Raw genomic sequence first — 19,575 nt, 5'->3', positions numbered from 1 at the left:
ACAGCTTCGGATCCCGAGTTGGCCATGCTCAACGCCCTTTCGACCAGCTTGGCGCGATTCGGTCAATGTTGGTTATTCGAGGCGGGTTCTGTATCGCAGACTACACTGTAAGCTTAGCTGTCGTTACGAAGACTCGTTTTGGTTCATCTCGCGATCGCGATCTCGCACCAACAGGACTAGACTGTCTATACTACTTCTATTGACTTCAAAGTTTACGCATGGGCAGCAAATATGGATGAGACTGCCGGCAAAACAGTGAGAAGTCTCGGCTTGTTCAGTACTTAATATTCTCTTCATTTATGGTGTACAGTCGGCTTCTATCGCTGCAACGATGCGATCGGTGATGGCAGGCTATGATACTCAGGACTACTGGCTGCTGCTTTTGTACGCACGTCAACAGCAACCTTCGGCGACAGCTCGATCGAGACGACGACTGGAGCCTCGCCCGGTCCGATTGATGCACCGCCGCTGGTGGCTACCAAGTGGGAGCTAGGCTTCAATGCAGCATACAGAATCAGCGCGGCCGTGTGAAGGATCATGACGAGGACGTGCGGCCCGCTGATGATCCAGTTTGAAGTCACTTTGCCATACGTGAACCAGCCGTACGTGTTCACCGTGCCCACTATCAAAGTTCGCAGGTTAAGCGATGCTGCCGATCTTGTCTTGACAACGTTGACGAGATTCTTGAGCATGACCAAGTGCAGGGTTACCACAGCAGCGTCGCAAATGTATCCCTCGGTCTTGCCCACCTCTGTTCGTGTCTGGCCCGTATAGCCCAAGCCGCCGACGATCACGTAGATGGAAGGTATCGCCAATACAGCAAACACTGCGCCGATGGTTCGACCGACTCGCCGTCTCTCGGAGGAGAACCGCCAGTAGATGGAGAGGTAGCAGAGGGCGGCGATGTCGCCCGTGAGGAAGACCGGGAAGCTGGGGAACCACGTCTTGTACATGTAGCTATACATTAGCCACACGTGTGAGTTGACCAGGAGCGAGAGCAGGGGGATGATAGAGGCGGCGCCAGTGTCTTTCGCGCTGTAGATCCGACGCACGAAGAGAGACGGCAGGTAGGCCATCATCAGCGTCGAGCACGCGACCCACACACGCACCACCATGACACCGGCGTCGCCTGTCATCGTCGGAGTTTGTCTGTTGCTGGACTTCATCCGCTGCCTTCTGACCTGGGCGTGCGTTGCGTGGCACGAAGATCGGGAAGTGAGCCCTTGACCACGTAGCGCTCGTCGAGCAAGCGCCCGTCACAAACAGGCAAAGCATGCAATCGATTCGGTTTGCATAAACAGCGCCAAAGTGCAGGTCCAAAGCGACATGCTCGATCGGGGCAAGCAATCGCCTGGGATTGCTCCGGGAGACATTCTCATGAACCGCGAGCAGAGCAGAGCTGCTAGATCACAATTGGCAATCTATATGCTAATGTATTCTACTTGTACTTTGCTGCTACACGAGCGTCTCTGGAGGGGATTGCACGGCTTCAAATGCCGGACTGGCGGAGTTGATCTCGGCTTTGCGACTGAACGTGGTCTTGGGCGAGGGTTCAGCAGATACTCGCGAATTTTCCGTCGCTGTGCGCTGCTGATTGAAGTCGGCAGGAAGCGGGTGCGTCTTGGGGTTGAACACGAGGTAGAGCACCAGCGTGGACGAGTTGAGCGCGATGAAGAGCATGTTGGGCGAGATGATGTACCAGTTGCTCTTGAGGAGGCCCCACGTGAACCACATGACGTTGTTGGCCAAGCTGGCGATCACCATGTGCACGTTGATGAAGGCGGCCGACCTGTACTTGAGCACGTGGAAGAGCTTCTCCATCGGAGCGCCGTACAGACACACGGCGACGACATCGCAGAGGATGCCCACGGTGGAGCCCGCCTGGGCTCTGGTCTGTCCCGTGTGGCCTGATGCGGCAAGGAGGGCGTAAATTGTAGCGACGACCAAGACCGCGAGTGTCACGCCCAGAACTCGCGCAGCTTGGCGGCGCTCGGGCGTGTAGCGCCAGTAGATCGAGAGGTAGACCAGACCGGCCGCGTCACCGAAGAGGAAGACCGAGAAGACTGGGAACCAGTTGCGTAGGGTATATCCGTAGAGCATCCAGAGGTGGCTGTTGGCCAACAGCGTTGCTAGTGGCACGATGGACGCCACGCCGACGTCTTTGCGGCGGAAGATGCGGAAGGTGGCGATGGCCGGACTGCAGATGAGCAAGAGCGACGTCAGGGCCGACAAAACGTCAACCACATGTAGGGCGACGCTGCTCACCATGGCGCGGAGTCTGTGGGCTGAGCGTGGCGTGGGTTGGTGGTGGCGAATTGAGTTGTGAGCCTGCATGTCCGCGAGACCTTCGGAAGGGGCAACGCACTCGACAGGTGATGTTGTTGATGTCTTCAACCGGCACTGTGTACCACGTATGAAATAATAGGAGACATAGTATTATGTACCATTTATCTGGTACGGTGTACCGAAGTTGCCGTTACATTCTTAAAAATACCCTGTGTTCGAATATTTAGTAAAAGAAGTATTACGTGGTTGCTGTGACGTGAGCAAAACCCCGCCGAATAGAATAAACGTATCCATAACAACTTTTGAAGCAACACACATCACCACTTCGACATGAACCGCGCTTTGCCCTCCGTGCCACGCTTGAATACGATACCCAGCGCATCCTCTACGGAAGACGAAGCAGGCTGGCCGCCCTTCCACTTTCCCCGCGATCTGGCTGCCTCGCTAGCTGTCTAAGTGGAGACACGGGGCGAACTCTCACGATGGGGGTCTGGATGGCGGTGCGCAAGGCTGCCACGTCCGTCGCGGCCTTGGTCATGTGCCCCAGTCCGATCAGTGATCGGCGATCACGTCCGTCTACCGCGTCTACACGAACAAGGACACGGGCGAGGTGGCGGTGCTGCCTCTGGTGGCGCTCTGGATCAGCTGCCATCTCTGGTGTGTTGGGTGGCTTGTCGATCGTCATGTTTGTGGGCTCACTCTATGACGCTGTTCATTGGCATTGCGATGATGCTGGTTCTTGGCAGGATGATCTACGGCTACGTCACGAACGACATCTTCCCTTTGCTCGTCACTTACCTAGTCGGAGAAGTGCTGGCAGCCTGCTACGTGGCTGTACATTTCTGCTACACCAAGCACCGCGCCTACACGATCAAGGCAGTGGCGTTCGCGCTGACGTTCACAGCGCTTGGAACGACGTACGCCGTGCTGGGGCGTGAGGGCGTGACGTACCAGAGTCTGAGCGCTGTCGGCAATGTCATGGACTGGATCACAGCTGGAGGCAGCTTCCTGCTGTACACGTCGCCGTTCGAAACTATCAAGCGCGTGCTGCAGACAAAGTCCGGCGCCTCCATCCCCATCGCGCTGTGCTGCGCCGGCCTCGTCAGCAACTCGCTCTGGGTTCTCTATGGCCTCGTGGTGAGCGACATGTTCGTCTTCGGGCTTGGTGTCTTCTGCACGACGTTGCCGCTGATCCAGATCATTTTGTACCTCGTGTTCAATCCCAACCGGAATCAAGCGTTCGGCGTAGAGTCTTCAGAGACCAAGGAGCTCACAGACATGATCGCCTCTACCAGTATTGATCCTGGTGCTTCCACTTTGGAATTTGCGAGCAGTGTTGCCGATTTTCACGCAGCTCCATCGCCTGCCTGATACTTCCAGGGCGTGCAAATGGTGTCGCACTGCAAAAATGTACGTCGGTTGATACGATACATCACTGTTTGTCTTGAGCTTTTACTTTCACCTCCACCCTTCACCCGTAACTGGCCTTGCTGTTTGCTTATCTATCGAAGCTGCTGACCGGTGGTGCTTACTTGGATGCACTCCAGCGGAGAATGCATGGCTTCAAACGCCGGACTTGGAAGCGTGCTGTCTCCTTTGCAGCTCGACATAACTTCACCCTCGTTGTCGCCTTGGACGTGGAAATCTTCAGGTAGTGGGTGTGTCTTGGGGTCGAACACAACGCAAAGCACCAGCGAGAACGTGTTGAGCGAGATGAAGATGATGTTGGGCGAGATGATGAACCAGTTGTCCGTGAGCACACCGTACGTGAACCAGAGGCAGTTGTTCGTAAGTCCGGCGATCACCATGTGCGCGTTGATAAAAGCCGCCGACCTGTACTTGAGCACTTGCAGCAACTTCTCCATTGGAGCGGCGTACATGCAAATAGCGGTCACGTCGGCGACAAGCCCCAGGACGGTGCTCATGCTGTCTCTCGACTGGTTCGTGTAGCCGAAGCCGCCGATAATCGCGTAGATGGTGACGACTGCCTGGATGGCCGCCATTATCGTCAGCACTCGGTTCACGTAGCGGCGCTGCTTGGTGTACTTCCAGTACACTGAGAGGAAGACCAACGCGATGACGTCTCCGACGACGTAGATCCAGAAAATTGGGAACCAGTTCTCTATCATGTATCCCCACACTGCCCAAGCATGGCAATTGGAGAAGAGCGTGACGAGCGGGATCACGGATGCCACGCCGACGTCCTTCGTCTTGAAGACTCGGTAGATGAGGATGGAGGGGCTGAGGATCATGATCATGCCCGTGCACGCGGCCATCGTCTTGATCACGAGCACCGCGGTGCTAGTCATTTTTCACTAGTCGAGAGCGATATATGAGAAGTTTGCAGCGCTCGGCAGATTGAAGAATGAAGGGATGAAGGGGCACGAGCGGTTTAACCGACTTGTTGGCATTGGTAGGGCCGTCGTAATCGATCGGATGGGAAGAACGCCATTGACCACCTGTACAATCCCACAATGTGATGAAGGGAGGAGCTCCATACAAAACGAACATTACAGTGTACTTTCGTATTTGTTGCCCCTCTTTTGTTTTTGACAGTCGTAAGAATGCTTCAACCTCGAAGTTCAGGATCGACTGGTTGATGGCATGGCTGCCCCTATTTTTTGTTTTCATCTCTTTAGGCTGCGATGGGGGTCATGGCCATCGGCTGCATCTCGAGGTCGCTGAGCTCGTCCGCGGCCGACGAGTAGCGCAGCGAGCCTGGCGTAGGGAACGGCGAGGGCTCGCCAAACACCCGCGGGCTCTTCTCCGTACCCGAGAAGGACATCGCCAGCGGCGTTCCTTCCGCGCGCTGGTACTTGTAGCCTGCCAGGCGCGCCACGCGCGACGGGCGCACGACGCGGTAGGTGGCGGGCAACACGCTGTCCGTGTCGATGTGGACACTGTCGATAGTCTTGGGGGCCGTGGCGCCGTAGCCTTCTTCCAGCTGGGCATCCAGGTCCATGTAGGGGTTCGTGGGGCGGTAGATGAAGTACAACGGGAGCTGCACACCGCTGAACACGAGGCCGATGACGCTTGGGATGAGCACGAACATGTCGCCGTCCACGCTGGACGTGGCCACCCACATGCAGCAGTTGAGGCAGATCATGCAGCACAGGTTGATAGGCAGCGACGCCGACGACTTGGTCTCCAGCACCACCTTGATGGTGGCCAGCGGCGACGCGTACATGGAGATGTTGATGGCCGCGCCCACGTAGCCCAGCGTCTGCACGAGTTGGTCGAACGTTTGACCCGTCTTGCCGGCGACCCCAAGCAGCACGTACAGCGTGACGAGTGCCATCCCGAGGAAGGCGGTGCCGCAGGTCCGGCGCGCCTCCAGCGTGTTGCGAGCCCAGCGGTAGTAGACGGCCGTGAAGATCAGCCCCGCGATCTCGCCAGCCAGCGCCGCGGCGCACAGCGGGAAGATACTCCCCGTGAGCAGCCCGTAGAGCAACCAGAGCCAGTTGTTGAAGCACATGAGCACGAGCGGGAGCAGCGCCATTTGCCCCGTCGTCTGGAGTCGGTGGACGCGCAGCATGTCCGGCGCCGGACTCAGGTTCATGCCGATCTGGATGGCGGCCGTCGTCAGGTGCAGCAGCGTCACAAGTGCAGGGGAGGCCATGGCTGTCCGAGCTTTCAGCCGGGGAGGCGAGACGGTCGAGCGCGTCGACGGAGGAGAGAAGGAATCGTGGTTAGCGTTCAAATTTGAAACTGAGGTCGGGGGGAGCCCAAGCCAACTCGCGATCCATTCCACTGCCAGGAAGCCACGCCCACCCCCCGAGATGGACGACTACGGATTGTCGCCACTGCGTTGATAAATATTCACGCACGTCTTGGATGGAAAGTCTCAGCTTGGCACTGGCCGGCGAGCCTCATTCTGTCAAGGGCGTCTGATTCAACTCCGACACGATTGTGCAGTAAAGTTTACTCGGAATTTTGTTCGGTGATGGTGAAGCCTGGCGCGCCTGAGCGTCGAAAACGAGAGGCGGAGTGAACCGCCGGACAGTGCCTGGCAGCCAAGAACTAAAAAATATATGAACGATCGTAGCGACGCTGGCGTTTTGGTGGGCGATACTGTGGATACAAGACCGCCGGCGCGATTTTTCGTCGTTTGACTTGCAAGCTCGGTGCAGGGCGGACCAAGACTTCATTGAACGAGTCCGGCATCACACGCCCGTACCAGCATCGAGAATCATTTCGCTTCACGGCGATGACAAGAAGTTGTCTGAAACGTGTCGCCGTCGATTCTTACTAGGCCAACTTGAGTGGCCGTTGGTAGGCTAATGAGACTAGCTCGAATGCTGATAGTGTACGCGTTAGCAACGTATTGAGCGCTTGTAATAGCAGGATACGCTTCAGCGACCCATGCACCGAAGCTCGATCCCCAATAAGAAGTTACCACGCGTTCCCTGCCCTGCGTATGGGGGTGCATACGTTGCCGAAGCATTCGCGTTATCGCCAGCCTTCATCGACGCAGTCGAACTCGCGGATTAACTGCGTGATATTGACCGCACTTTGCTCGATTGTGTATTGCAGCAATCGAATAGATACCGGTAAGCAATGTAGTCAAGGGTAATTTCCGACCAAATCGATCAAGTGCTCTCGCACATACCGTCGAACGGCACGGCCCAGAGTTCCCGAAACAGGATGCTGCTCTTTGGTGCTAAGTTTACCTGTGCAATGCCCCACTTAGTTCAATCGCGATCGTCCTTTTCACCCTGAAACCATCACGGAATTCATGATAGCGATACCCTCTCGCAAACCGTGTGATGTCTACTGCCTCTTGCTAGGGCGGCTGCAGGTCTAGCAAAACTCGCCGACCACCACAGACTCGATTACTCGATCGAGTGCAGGCTGTGTTGCGCTCAGAGGAAGAACACTCCTTTCCGTCGAGAGAGGGCATCCACAGTGCATGTAGCTTTAGTTCGGATCAGCAGCACAAAAGCCTCGACAAGCCTCCACAGAATGCCCCTTCGATGCGCTATCGATGCTCTTCACCAACTTCTCTTTCGGCAAGTTGAAATTGCAGCGCTACCGGCAGCCTACCAAGTTGGTCGTACCAACAGACCCTAACAAAGTACCTTGATGTTCCTGGTACACCATTAGATTGACATTGTAGTTTATCCAGCACGGCAACGAAGCGGGGCCGTAAGGAAGCCACAGCAATTATTGCGGGCCACCGGTCGATGAGGGCGCGCAATCGTAGAAACCTGTGTTTCACGCGGGGAATGGCGGGGGCTGGAGGACATCGCGAGCGTCCGCAGGGAGCTGGGTTTAGCACACCCAGACGATTTACAGACAGGCGTTCCTCTCGTCGATCAGGCGCTGAATTCATCGAGCGAACGGTTAGTTACTTCTAACCACCAGTCTGATGTTCGCTACTGCCTTGCTCTCGAATGCGAATGCCACTGGTTTGATGCTCTCCGCCAAGCATAGGAGAATCTCTGACCCACCGTAGCGAGACCTATCGTCTCATCCGTTTCGAAGCAAATCCTAACCATCACTTCGATTCGTCTACATGTGCACGTACTCACTAAAAAATACTTAATCACGACTACGAGACCGCAACGTACCCTGCTTGCAGCTCCGTCACTTGCGTCCACTCTAGCGCAGCTCGGTCCGAAGAGGACAGCTTCAATAACCGACCGTCAGAGTCTGTAGTCGGACAGATGGCCGCAACAGAAGTCACTGCGTGCACAAACATCAGGAGATCTCGGTCGTCGTTGCGGGCCTCACAGCTCGGCTCGTGGTCCAGTGACAGCGTTATTTTGACCTGGCGTACCATCGTCGCTCCATTGATGGCTCCTTCAGTGCCTCGGGTCTCCTTCCCCAAGCCAGCCGCTGAGGCACATGCGCCTTCAGCATTGCTCTGGTGCTCATCTTCTTGGTAGAAGTAATCCAAGTGTAGCGACCGCCCGTCGTCCGATAACGAGCCAGCGTATTCACCGGCACACCGTCTCCCGGCAAGTATGGAAAGAAGAGCGCTTGATTGTCCGCAGTTGATGTGGCGCTGTCCGTCAAGGATTATCTCCGTGCACATAGCTGACTCGTTCTCGGAGAACAACACCCCAGTGTGTAGGAGCACGGAGAACATCTCCGCGTCAGCCGCCACATCGACGCAGCCAAACTCGCAGAGAACTTGAGCAACGTCGACCAGCCGTAGGGCAACGTGATCGTCGTGATTGTTTGTCCGAAGATCAACAATTTCCACTGAGCCTGGCTCCAGGAGCCACCGACGACTCCAAGAACTCTGCACAGTGTTGTGTTTGCGTCTGGTCGCGAGTTGGTGACTCCTAATTGTTGATACTGCGCTTGCTGTCGTGGCCCTATACACGTGACCTGTGAATTCTTGAAACACTCGATTCAACGTAGCTGTCAGTGATGCCGGAGTGCTCGTGTCCATTAGCAGAGCTGAAATCCTCCTTCGAAGCTCTCCGAAACGTGCGCAACCATAGACGAGAGACAGGATGTCGTCCAGCAGTGCCATTAAGGACGCATCGCTGCGCTCGGGCTCAGCTCCATTACTACCCACTGTCATCCCTTCGAGCACACAGCATATATAGTTGTAGAGTTCCAACACGAGCGATACAAAACAGTCGTGCAGCTGCCTTGTGCTCGCCGTTGTCGCTTCTACCTGAATTGCAGAGCGGAAGAGGTCCTTAACACGACCAGAAAACAACCCGCGGAGGAACAGCTTAGCTGCTACTTGAACTGCAGTCTTCTCACGGTTCAATACGTCACTCCTTTCTCCAGACGACCTCCAAATGGACGTTTGTTCGAAGATATCGATAAGAAATGATTCCATGATAACTTCCGTGCTGATCCTCGGCGGTGATGTTCGAAGAGCAGCAACCAGCTCCAACCAGTGTGAACGTACGCAGCTCTCGACACCACCACCTCTAAACCCGACATCCTCGAGGGATATACGTTGCTGAAACTGCCATAAGATAAGCAAATGCCGGGCTTTGTCGAGAAACCCAGGGGTGTGCAGGTCAGCCTCCACCTGCCACATACTGGACTCGTCGTCAATAGCCTCAAAACCAATAGCGTCACGTCCACGTATTTCTGCAGGTACATACTGATCCCACTGGATGTCACCACTTAACTCCGCCTCGTACTGCTGTGGTTGTTGTCGCTTCCGTGACGAATTCTGTTGGGCTGTAGGCTTCCTCTGCACACCAGATAACGCGCCGCTTGCGTTATCTATGGAGGCGTTTATTGCTCCATCTTGACAGCCACGACGCGTGCGAGCTCGGCGATACGACACGAGCAGAAAGGCTGGCGACGCATGCCGCGCCAAAACGACTGCGTTGCTGCTGTCCGTCTGATACTGTTGTTCTCCACTCGTATTTACTGTTGGCCGCGGGAGGAATGCATACACAACGAGATGGTGCGTCATCTCGCGCTGTGCGCGCGTCACGCTGCTGTCGTAGCTGTACATCCACTTGGGGGATCGACCTCGGTTGAAAACGTAGAGAGCAGTATTCTTCCAGCATACAACAACACGCCAAACAACGCAAACTACGTTAGCTCCCCTTGGCTCGTTCACTGTCGAATTGGTTCGTCACGCACCTTGGGAAACGCGCGATGCCGCTCGTTGGTCTCTCTAGTCGCGCGCAGCCAGCCAGAGCAAGTCGCCGTCGACTCGTCTGCATCAGCAGCAGAAGCGAACAAGCTGGTCGGCAGCGCGACAGTCTCGCCGATGTCCAGTCCTCTCTCGTCCTTCCGCTTGCTCTCGTCCTCGTCGTTCTCTGCGGCACCGACATAACGAGCGAGCTCAGCCACACCTGCCGGCCAGATCGGCGCGACCCGCGACGGCTCGAAGCGAGCGCAGACGGCGATGCCTCCTAGCTCCGCACCGCTCACGCCCGCCGAGAAGGTGACCAACACGTGCACGGAGCATCCGCAGTAGCTGCGCTTGACGTGCTCTGGGCAGCAGTGAGGGAAGCACCGCAGCAGCTGAGCCGAGGGTAACGTAATAGACAGTCATCCCGTGAGACGAGTGCAACGGAAGATTATCTTACAAGAGGTACGAGTAGTTAGTGGATAGACTGCGGAGTGTCTGGACGCGCACCTTGACGCCTCGCTCGCGGTTGCTCCTGCGGGGGGAGAAGGGAGGAGGAAAATGGAGGACAAGTCAAATCAACTGTAAAGACGATCGACTGACCAAGTGTTGGTCATCTTGCGCTGCCGATGCACTGTACCTGGCGTATTCGCGTCTGAAGAGCGGGTGGTCCTCCCCGCTGCACTCCAGACGCAAGAATCTGCACGAAAGCACCTGCACCATGGATGGGACAAAGGATCGAAGCGATCAAATAGTGGAGCCTGCAGTTATGCTCCTCGACCGTTTGCGAGCCAAAATTTCGAGTAATCGATATTATCTTAGCCAATCAGGTTGCAGGAATATTTGATCGGCCCCATGCCTCGAGTCGCTCGACCCAGTGCTTCCGCATATGAGCTATCACTACTAAGCTCGAATGGTAGGTTTAATCACTTTGAAATTGAACGACGCAGTGAAGTTGTACTCAGCTGTCGATCAGACAAAGCAGAGGGCATCTCTAGTAATTCCAGTCCCTCAAACAACCATTGACGTCAAGTTGCGGCACAGCCGTCACCTACCCTGCGCGTCGTTGCTCTAACCGAGGACGCTCGAGTACGTGTGCTTCGGCGCCGGGTAGAGCTCACGTTCCATGGCCATCGCTACCATTCCAGCGCTACGGTGAAATAATGAACACCCTCCCGTAGAATCCATATACTAAGTATGACACTAACATAAAATATGAGGAAATTAAAAGTGACCCAAATCATTTATGAAGGAATATAGAAACTGATCGGAATGGGATCTCCATACTACCTCTGAGCGGAAAATAACGCACCTAGCCAATCAGATTGCATCCTGTTCAGAACGATACCTTGTAAATCCGATCGTTTGAATTGCGAATCTCCCGCCCATTTTTCTGGACCGCACAACTTCCTCTAGTGCTCATTCGAAGATCTACAGCCTCCCGCTCAAGACGCAGCCTCCTGTTCAAGACGCACTCTCCTGCCCATGAAGCAAGCACCTTGTGCCTACGAAGGATAAAATGAAGACTGAATTGATGGAGCGTTAGCTGCTCGGATCCGGTGCAGGTTCCATTAGGGTTATGAGCCCAAAGCACGCTGCCGGCGGCAGCTACTCGGGGATGTCGAAGCCCCTGAAGTACACGAACGAAGGGGTGCCGAAGAACTGGAGCGGCAAGGATTGGCAGACGTACAAGTGGGCCATGATGAACGTGTTCAAGGAGAACAACCTCAAGGAGATCGCGGTCGGAGACCTGACCAGGGCGATGCTCGCGACTGCGAGTGCGGAGAGGCTGGAGGCTTTCGACGCAGCGCAGCTCAAGATCATGCGTATGGTGGGTACGTCCGTGCCGCCGGACGTTCTTCAGCAGATACGCGACAAGGAGACCGGATCGGAGATGTGGGCGGAGCTCTGCAACCTGTACGAGGGCAAGCAGAATGAAGCCATCAAGGCCTACTCGATTCGTCGCGTGGAGAACGAGATGTGGAGCATGAAGCTGACGCCTGGAGGAGACACGAACCTCCATCTTTGCAGGATGTTCAACCTCAAGACCGAGTTGGCGGACTTGCAGCATGTTATCGCCGATAATACAATGGTGGATATGCTGCTTGAGAGTTTGCCGGACCAGATTGAGTTTGAGCGGTTGAAGTCTTCCATTTACTACGGCGCGGACCCGAGCGTGTACACACCGAAGCGGGTTCGAGAATTGATTCTTGCTGCGGCCGCTCGACAGAAAGAGCTCAGAGGCAAGCGTAGTGAGAAGCAAGGGGGCCATGGTGGGCAACGAGATGGAAGTGGCAAAGGAGGTGAGCAGAGCAGGACTAGTGGGTCGAAGAAGACGCGGCTATGTTATGTCTGCGGGAGTGATAAACATCTCAAGGCAAATTGCCCGGAGAGGACGAAGAAGCAAAGCGGTGCTGATGACTTTGAGCAGAAGCGAAAATCGCGGGGAAATTGTACCCTGCGCCAGGAGAGTGGTGTTTCATCGAGTCCGACGCAGGATGATGCGGATCCTGGTGCTGTGACGGGGTTAGTGGCGGAGGAGCAGCCAGAGATGCACGAGGAGCTACGAAATGTACATGACGAGCACGTAGAACCACATGGTGAGGAGGAACTACTTAGTGATCACGGTGCAGAAGGTACTGAGGTACTACTGGAGGACAGTGATCAAGGTGCTGCGGACTACGGCAGTGGGTGGTGGTTCTTCAACACTGCGTCAAACTCACATGTGACGGGGAATCGCTCGGACTTTGTGTCGTTCACGGCTGACACGGCGGGCATACGAACTGTCCGTGGAGTGACTCCAACTATTGCTTCACGCATTGCGGGCGTAGGAACGGTGGCATTGGCCACAGAAGTCGGTGGTGAACAAGTTGTATTTTCTGGACGATGTGTTTTTCATCCCTGGAGCTGAGTATGGACTGTTTTCACCGGGACTGGCGTACGCTCAAGGATTTGAGTTTGACTATGACATTGCAACTCGAAGCTTCGTCGTCTTAAGAGAGGGGAGAGCAGTGGCTGTCGCTACTCCGCAGGAATCTACTTGGGGGCTCCAGGTGGTTGGCCCTGGTGAGCGAGAGCACTTCACCCCTCAGGATCGTGCTCTGTGCAACTACACTGCTGCAGAGGGAGTCGGCTCACTGGCACTTTGGCACGAGCGTCTGTGCCACACTTGTCCACAATATTTGAAGACCATGGTGGTCAAAGGTCTAGTGCGTGGGATGCTGCTGACTCAGCGGAAAGAGGACACATGCGATGCATGTCATCTGGGCAAACAGAAGAGGAAGACGTACAGGAAGAATTGGGATCGGGCAACCAAGGAGCCGAACCAGGTTGTGTACGCTGACCTCCTAATCCCCAGTAAAGACTGCGGTACACGGTATAAGGCCGTGCTGATCATTATGGACGGATACTCTCGCTTCGTCACGGTACACCTGCTTAGTGACAAGCAAAGTCCTGTGATCAACAGACTCATGAAGGAGTATGTTCTCTGGGCCGAGCGGCAGGCGGGTCGTAATGTCAGGGGTGCGTTGTACAAAGTGCAGTAAGAGCTGACGGATAAGGGCGGGGAGTTTTTCAACGATGAAGTGACAACCTGGTACGATTCGCAAGGGATTGAACATGCGAAAGTCGGCCCTAAATCCTCACAACTCAACTTGTGCGAGCGGACTCATCAGTCGCTGGATGGCATGGCGAAGGCGACGATGGCGCAAGCAGGCTTCCCCCGGAGCCTATGGCCGGAAGCACTGCGAAACGCGGTGTACGTGAAGAATCGTGTGTACAATAAGGGCACAGGCGGTGTTCCTTACGAGATGATGTTTGGGATTCAGCCGGACGTGCACTATCCGGAAGTTTGGTGCACTGGCTTATGTACACGTGCCGGTGTCTCCTCAGCGGAACAAGCACCACACTAACGCTAGAATTGGCTTTGTGCTCGGGTATGCAGAAGACGTGATCGGATGTAAGGTCTATTTTCCTGACGAGCACACTGCTAAGTTTGTTCCAAATCTGAGAGTGGCTGAGGACGGCATGTACCGTGATCGCTACGAAGTGGACGTGGATGACGAGGACTTGGAGTCGCTGCACTTCGTCAGGCGCACGGTGACTGACGCCAGTGACACCGACGGAAGTGATATTGGTGATGCCGATCAGGCTTCAAATACGAACATGGCTACACGGGCGAGTACAGTAGTGGCGGGACTAGAGCAAAGCGGTGAAATGCAGTCTACTTTTGAGGACGCCGTTAACGAGAATGTTATTCTCGAGGCGGGAGATGAAAGCCAAGCTGTTGTTGATGAAGAGTCAGTGAATGAAGAGCAGCAGGACAACAGTGGTGGTACCGACGAGACTGGCGGCACTGACGAGCGCCTCGATGGAGGCAAGTGTGGAATCCGTACGCTTGCGACTCATCGAACGATGATGAGAAAGTCACTGACAGCGGTGAGGACGCTGCTGAAGAAGACGACGGTGCTGGTGGGGGTGACGACGCCGTGTCGGTAACCGGAACGTGTGGGTCATCGCTGGTAGGAGGAGCGCATAGTGATGCTGAGGAAGAGGAAGATGATGAAATTCTCAATGGTGATGATGTTACTGTGGCAAGTGTCTTGGCTCCGGACGAACACGAGGGAGATGCAAATCTGTCGCACACGCAGTCACTGCAAGAGGACTTCGGTGAGACCGAATCGGTCAAGAGGGTGCATTCGAGTGGTCATGCAGCGGCTGGCGAGATTATTGACGCTAGTGTGATGTTCCCACCGACCCTGCCGATGAATATCGGGAAGCGGTCGCATCGTGACGAAACTCCGTCGGAAGAGGTGCGCGTCGAGCGAGATGCAGCAAAGACAGATGTGAAGAAGACACGCACCGGTCTTCGCGAGTACGACGAGCGTCGCCGTCCCAGCTACTTGAAGGACTATGTGATGAACGCTGCGCTCAATACCTCGCGTACTCTGGACAAGAATGGACGACCCATAAGAGCAAGTAATGTGAAGATTCCTCGGAACCACCGTGAGATGATGCGTTCTAAGTGGCGAGAGTTCTTTCTGATGGGCGAAATGGAGGAGATTGCAGCGCTGAAAGCCAAAGGTGTTATCATGGAGATTCCTGGCGAAGAGATGCCCGAGGATGCACTGCTGGTGAATACGATGTGGATGTATGACTTGAAGACGGACCACCAAGGATATGTGATCCGCTTCAAGGCTCGCATTGTTGCACTGGGCAATTACCAGCGACCCGGGATTGACTTTCGTGAGACGTTCGCCCCCGTTGCTAGGATGTCGTCGTTCCGACTGCTGCTGGCGATAGCAGCGGAGCTGGGACTGAGTGTGTTTGGTGGAGATATAAACACCGCATACTTGAATGCTCGTCTGAGTATTCGGCAGTACCTACGATCGATCGATGGCTATCCCTGCAAAGTGAATGGGCATGTGTACGTGGTACTGAAAGCATTGTATGGACTGCGGCAGTCAGGTCACGAGTGGAATACGGAACTGAACCAGTGGTTTCTGGATCACGGGTACCTGCGATCTATGACGGAGCCGTGTCTGTACTATCGTTTCGAGGGTGAGACGATTGCGTACGTGCTAGTCTACGTCGACGATATTCTCGTAGCGACAAACGACGAGCCGTACAAGGAGCGCTTGTTCAAGGAACTGAACGAAACGTATGGGATCAAGGACCAAGGGCAGCTGGCGCAGTACTTGAGCGTTGAGGTCGAGCAGACCACGGAGCGGATTACGATTCGACAGGAGAAGTACGCAAATGAGATTTTGAATAAGTTTGGCTACAGTGAGGCTCATGCTGTTGGGAATCCCATGGAAGTGAATGTGCGCCTGGCACCGAGCAGTGATGAAGTGGTGGCGGATACAAGCTTCCCTTACCGTGAGGCAGTCGGGATGCTCATGTACTTGGCCACCAGTACGAGACCGAATTTGGCTTTTGCGGTAGAACAGCTTAGTCGCTTTGTTGCAAAGCCGACCACAAAGGGTGTGGGCACTTTGAAGCGGGTGCTGAGATATCTAGCTGGCACACGCAACTATGGGATCACCTACTCGAGAGGGCAGATAGTTTCGAGTGAAGTGGTGCTGAAAGGATATTGCGATAGTGATTGGGCTCATAACCCTAATGGAGTCTTCATTTTATCCTTCGTAGGCACCAGGTGCTCGGATCCGGTGCAGGTTCCATTAATTCCAGTCCCTCAAACAACCATTGACGTCAAGTTGCGGCACAGCCGTCACCTACCCTGCGCGTCGTTGCTCTAACCGAGGACGCTCGAGTACGTGTGCTTCGGCGCCGGGTAGAGCTCACGTTCCATGGCCATCGCTACCATTCCAGCGCTACGGTGAAATAATGAACACCCTCCCGTAGAATCCATATACTAAGTATGACACTAACATAAAATATGAGGAAATTAAAAGTGACCCAAATCATTTATGAAGGAATATAGAAACTGATCGGAATGGGATCTCCATACTACCTCTGAGCGGAAAATAACGCACCTAGCCAATCAGATTGCATCCTGTTCAGAACGATACCTTGTAAATCCGATCGTTTGAATTGCGAATCTCCCGCCCATTTTTCTGGACCGCACAACTTCCTCTAGTGCTCATTCGAAGATCTACAGCCTCCCGCTCAAGACGCAGCCTCCTGTTCAAGACGCACTCTCCTGCCCATGAAGCAAGCAACCGATGAAGAACGGCAAGCCGTTTGGGAGACGCTGCTCCTTCGCAGTACCAGAGGTGTGCTGAGCCCTGGGGACATTGCCCAGACTGCAGCACACTTTCACTTAAGCCGTTTCGTCGTCGCGCACATTTGGGAGAGAGGGATTAGTTCGATGGGCGACCGCGTCGCTGCAGTTGTCAAGTCAAGAAAGAGTGCGCGTGGCAGAAACAAGCTAGACCGAGAGTCCTCTGCGAGCATGTGTCAGCCGTGCCCGTCAACGATCGTGAGAACCACCGCAAGATCCAACAGGCGTTGAATACAAGTTCCTACCTTGTCCAACAGTTGATCAAGGAGGGCTACATACGGCGGGCCGTGAGGCAAACACGGCCCCTGTTTACGGCATCGCATAGGGTGGCGCGCCTGAAGTTCGCCGTGAACCACGTGAAGCTAAACGGAGACGGGCCGTACTATTTCGACCCAATGTTCGACGTAGTCCACATTGACGAGAAGTGGTTCTACGTCAAAAAGACCCGCCAGCGTGTGTACGGGCTGACGGTCAAGGACGGCACACCCCTGGAAGAAGCTTCCGTGCAGTACGTTCAAAGCAAGCGTCACATCAAGAAGGTGATGTTCCTGTGCGCCGTGGCGCGGCCACGCGGCGACTGGGACGGCAAGATAGGGCTTTGGCCTGTCGTGGAAACCTACATTACACAACGCTGGAGTGTCAACCGCCCCGCAGGTGTCGAGGAGATAAAACGAGTCTCTATGAACCGTACCTTGGCGCGCCGCATGCTCGTGACCGACGTCATTCCTGCCATCAAGGCGAAGTGGCCTCAAGATCAGAAGGCCACTCTCATTCGCATTCAACAAGACAACGCGAGGCCACATGTGCTTGAGGAGGGCGCTGAAGTGCTCGCTGCTGGACGCGCCGACGGATGGAATATCCGACTCAAGAACCAACCTGCCCAAAGCCCAGACCTCAATTGCCTGGATCTCGGCTACTTCTTCAGCATGCAGTCACACCAGCCCACGGACCACGGAGGATCTCATCAAGGAAGTTGAGCTCGCGTTTGCAGAGACTACGGCAGAGACTCTCAACAAGACATTCTTAACGCTGCAACTTGTCATGAAGGAGATCATGACCAACGAAGGGCGCAACAACTACCGGCTCACGCACATGCACAAGGACAAGCTGATCAATGCTGGCCAACTCCCCACCACTCTGATGTGTGATGCCGAGATCCTCTTCAGCGCTCACTCAGCAATCGCAATGCTCTCTGTTGAGCAGATCTACGCAGAGCAGCTTCGTGCTGCCCAACCTCGTCCGGTTAGTTGTGCTGGGCAACGTCCCTCCCCACCGCAGCTGATACCCCAGCACCAGCCCTCGCTACTACCCTCTGCATTTGAGTCTTCAGACCTGGATCCTTTTCTTTTGTAGGGCACTTCATTAAACCGCTGCAAATCCTATATCGGTGAAAAAACGAGGCGGAGCTATGCGCAAATATTTTTTGAAGTTGCATTATTTTCAGCACAGAGATAGTATAAAGTATGAAGTACGCTAATCCAGTTTGTACCAAAACGAAACAATGAAGTCACCTGTATGGATACCGAATTTGTTTTGTAGAGGGACTCTACCGGAGCTAAAATACCAGACGCCCGATTTTGCTCAAAAAACGAATCGGCACCGGACGCCCAGATGTATTTATCAAAATTACTATTGTGCTTTGCAGATAAAATGTCGCCCCGTTTTATGGCCTACATCGAGGAAGGCCGGTCCACAAAGCAGAGGGGGTAGCATGTACGATCTCGATTTATTATAGATCGGCTCGAGTTGCGCTTTTGAAAACGAAAAAGGGATCGATTTGCCGTAGATCGACCTCGTTCTACTCAAATCTGCCAGGAGATCGACCTCGAGCCCTGAATTGGCTTGTCGTAGCTCGAGTTGTTGGGTGGCTTAAATAGATCGATCTGTCCCTTTCTTTGACCTCGTTTTATTAAATCGACCTCGAGTTATTATAAATCGAGGAGAGCTCCAAGTCAAAACGACAAAACGTTTGCAATGCACAATAAACTGAGCACTCTACCTCAAGTCTCTCAAGGCCGAATCTCACCAATGCGGCTGCCGACACAGCCCAACTTATTAGCTTGTTCGCCGCCACCACCCCAACTTGAGATCGAAGCTCAGTAGAGCAAGCTTTGCGTTTGTTCCTGCCGCCGATAGAAGCACCCCCAGCAGCTATAGAGCTAAACGACGAGCCCATCTTAACACCACTACTCTTTTCTGTAGGTAGACCCGGAAACAACGTATCTACAGTGAAACTATCATTGCAGTGTAGTCTCAGGTGCTCGACAATAGGCTTCTTCATTGCAGCAGTCCAGGAAGGCCGATAGCGTAGCCGTCACGTGCGAGAGCTCCGCGATGCCTGGCTGCAAGCGAGTCACGACGGTGACGCTGGTTAGTGGGGGCGGAGCCATGGCAATGTCGAAGTGGGGAGTGTGCGCGCGTGCACGCACTTGTCAAATGAGGAGGTGCGCCGAATCTGAAGCAACGCCGTCGAATCGTGGGAGACATGTCAGTCGTCATATCGGATTGCACGGGGATCCGTTGTCAATGCCGCCGTGGTCTCCTGGTTTCCGAATCGGAGTAAATACACGAGGACAGGCAGGAACCTACAGCATGCGTGCAATGGCAACGAGGATATACGCTGGTACTACATGTACGGTGAGCGACGAAGGGATAGCGTAAGCTGCTCTCTTGCTTTACTACGGCGAGCGCGGCGCCTGCTGTGACAGACTCGCGTGCCACTTGATTGCTGACGGTTCGTCAAAGCATTTAACGCAAGCTATTACAGCAGGAAGCAGTGAACCTTGGCTGGCTGTACGTCTACGACGTAGACCTGCGGCACGCATTATCCATAATGCAAAGGCACAACAGGCGAGCGTTCCTGGAAGGTCGAGATGACAAGTGTAGCATGCACGACCTGACTGCAGGTCAAAATTTCTCCTTGGAGATGACTGAGGCGCAAGTCTCACCGCACGAGATTGATGAGATACGAGGCTACAGGTTCGAG

At 54.5% G+C, this 19,575-nt stretch overlaps 7 protein-coding genes across 7 annotated transcripts; 1 reads left to right on the top strand and 6 right to left on the bottom strand.

Annotated features, from left to right (window-relative positions):
• Window positions 1–317: 317 nt before the first annotated feature.
• PHYSODRAFT_257998 (hypothetical protein) lies at window positions 318–1,136 on the bottom strand (the record flags this gene model as incomplete). Its single annotated transcript, XM_009520390.1, has 1 exon — window positions 318–1,136. The coding sequence occupies one exon, from the start codon at window positions 1,134–1,136 to the stop codon at window positions 318–320; it is 819 nt and encodes a 272-aa protein (XP_009518685.1).
• Window positions 1,137–1,455: 319 nt separating this feature from the next.
• PHYSODRAFT_324613 (hypothetical protein) lies at window positions 1,456–2,268 on the bottom strand (the record flags this gene model as incomplete). Its single annotated transcript, XM_009520389.1, has 1 exon — window positions 1,456–2,268. The coding sequence occupies one exon, from the start codon at window positions 2,266–2,268 to the stop codon at window positions 1,456–1,458; it is 813 nt and encodes a 270-aa protein (XP_009518684.1).
• Window positions 2,269–2,845: 577 nt separating this feature from the next.
• PHYSODRAFT_484974 (hypothetical protein) lies at window positions 2,846–3,657 on the top strand (the record flags this gene model as incomplete). Its single annotated transcript, XM_009520388.1, has 2 exons — window positions 2,846–2,943; window positions 3,033–3,657. Coding segments are annotated over 2 exons (723 nt in total), but the record flags the coding sequence as incomplete, so codon positions are not given.
• Window positions 3,658–3,788: 131 nt separating this feature from the next.
• Window positions 3,789–4,595, bottom strand: PHYSODRAFT_324610 (hypothetical protein; the record flags this gene model as incomplete). The annotated part of the gene is made up of 1 exon (XM_009520387.1): window positions 3,789–4,595. One exon carries the CDS (start codon window positions 4,593–4,595, stop codon window positions 3,789–3,791), a length of 807 nt encoding a protein of 268 aa, XP_009518682.1.
• A 326-nt stretch (window positions 4,596–4,921) lies between these two features.
• Window positions 4,922–5,905, bottom strand: PHYSODRAFT_481309 (hypothetical protein; the record flags this gene model as incomplete). Its single annotated transcript, XM_009520386.1, has 2 exons — window positions 4,922–4,967; window positions 5,037–5,905. The coding sequence occupies 2 exons, from the start codon at window positions 5,903–5,905 to the stop codon at window positions 4,922–4,924; spliced, it is 915 nt and encodes a 304-aa protein (XP_009518681.1).
• A 2,259-nt stretch (window positions 5,906–8,164) lies between these two features.
• Window positions 8,165–9,313, bottom strand: PHYSODRAFT_461862 (hypothetical protein; the record flags this gene model as incomplete). Its single annotated transcript, XM_009520385.1, has 1 exon — window positions 8,165–9,313. A coding segment is annotated over one exon (1,149 nt), but the record flags the coding sequence as incomplete, so codon positions are not given.
• A 249-nt stretch (window positions 9,314–9,562) lies between these two features.
• On the bottom strand, window positions 9,563–10,242 carry PHYSODRAFT_466385 (hypothetical protein; the record flags this gene model as incomplete). Its single annotated transcript, XM_009520384.1, has 2 exons — window positions 9,563–9,769; window positions 9,856–10,242. Coding segments are annotated over 2 exons (594 nt in total), but the record flags the coding sequence as incomplete, so codon positions are not given.
• Between the last annotated feature and the right edge of the window lie 9,333 nt (window positions 10,243–19,575).

The sequence above is a fragment of the Phytophthora sojae genome (assembly GCF_000149755.1).
Source record: "Phytophthora sojae unplaced genomic scaffold PHYSOscaffold_2, whole genome shotgun sequence".
Taxonomy (NCBI): Eukaryota; Oomycota; class Peronosporomycetes; order Peronosporales; family Peronosporaceae; genus Phytophthora; species Phytophthora sojae.
The sequence above is the reverse complement of the archived record's forward strand: the minus strand, read 5'-3'. Positions and strand labels throughout refer to the sequence as shown.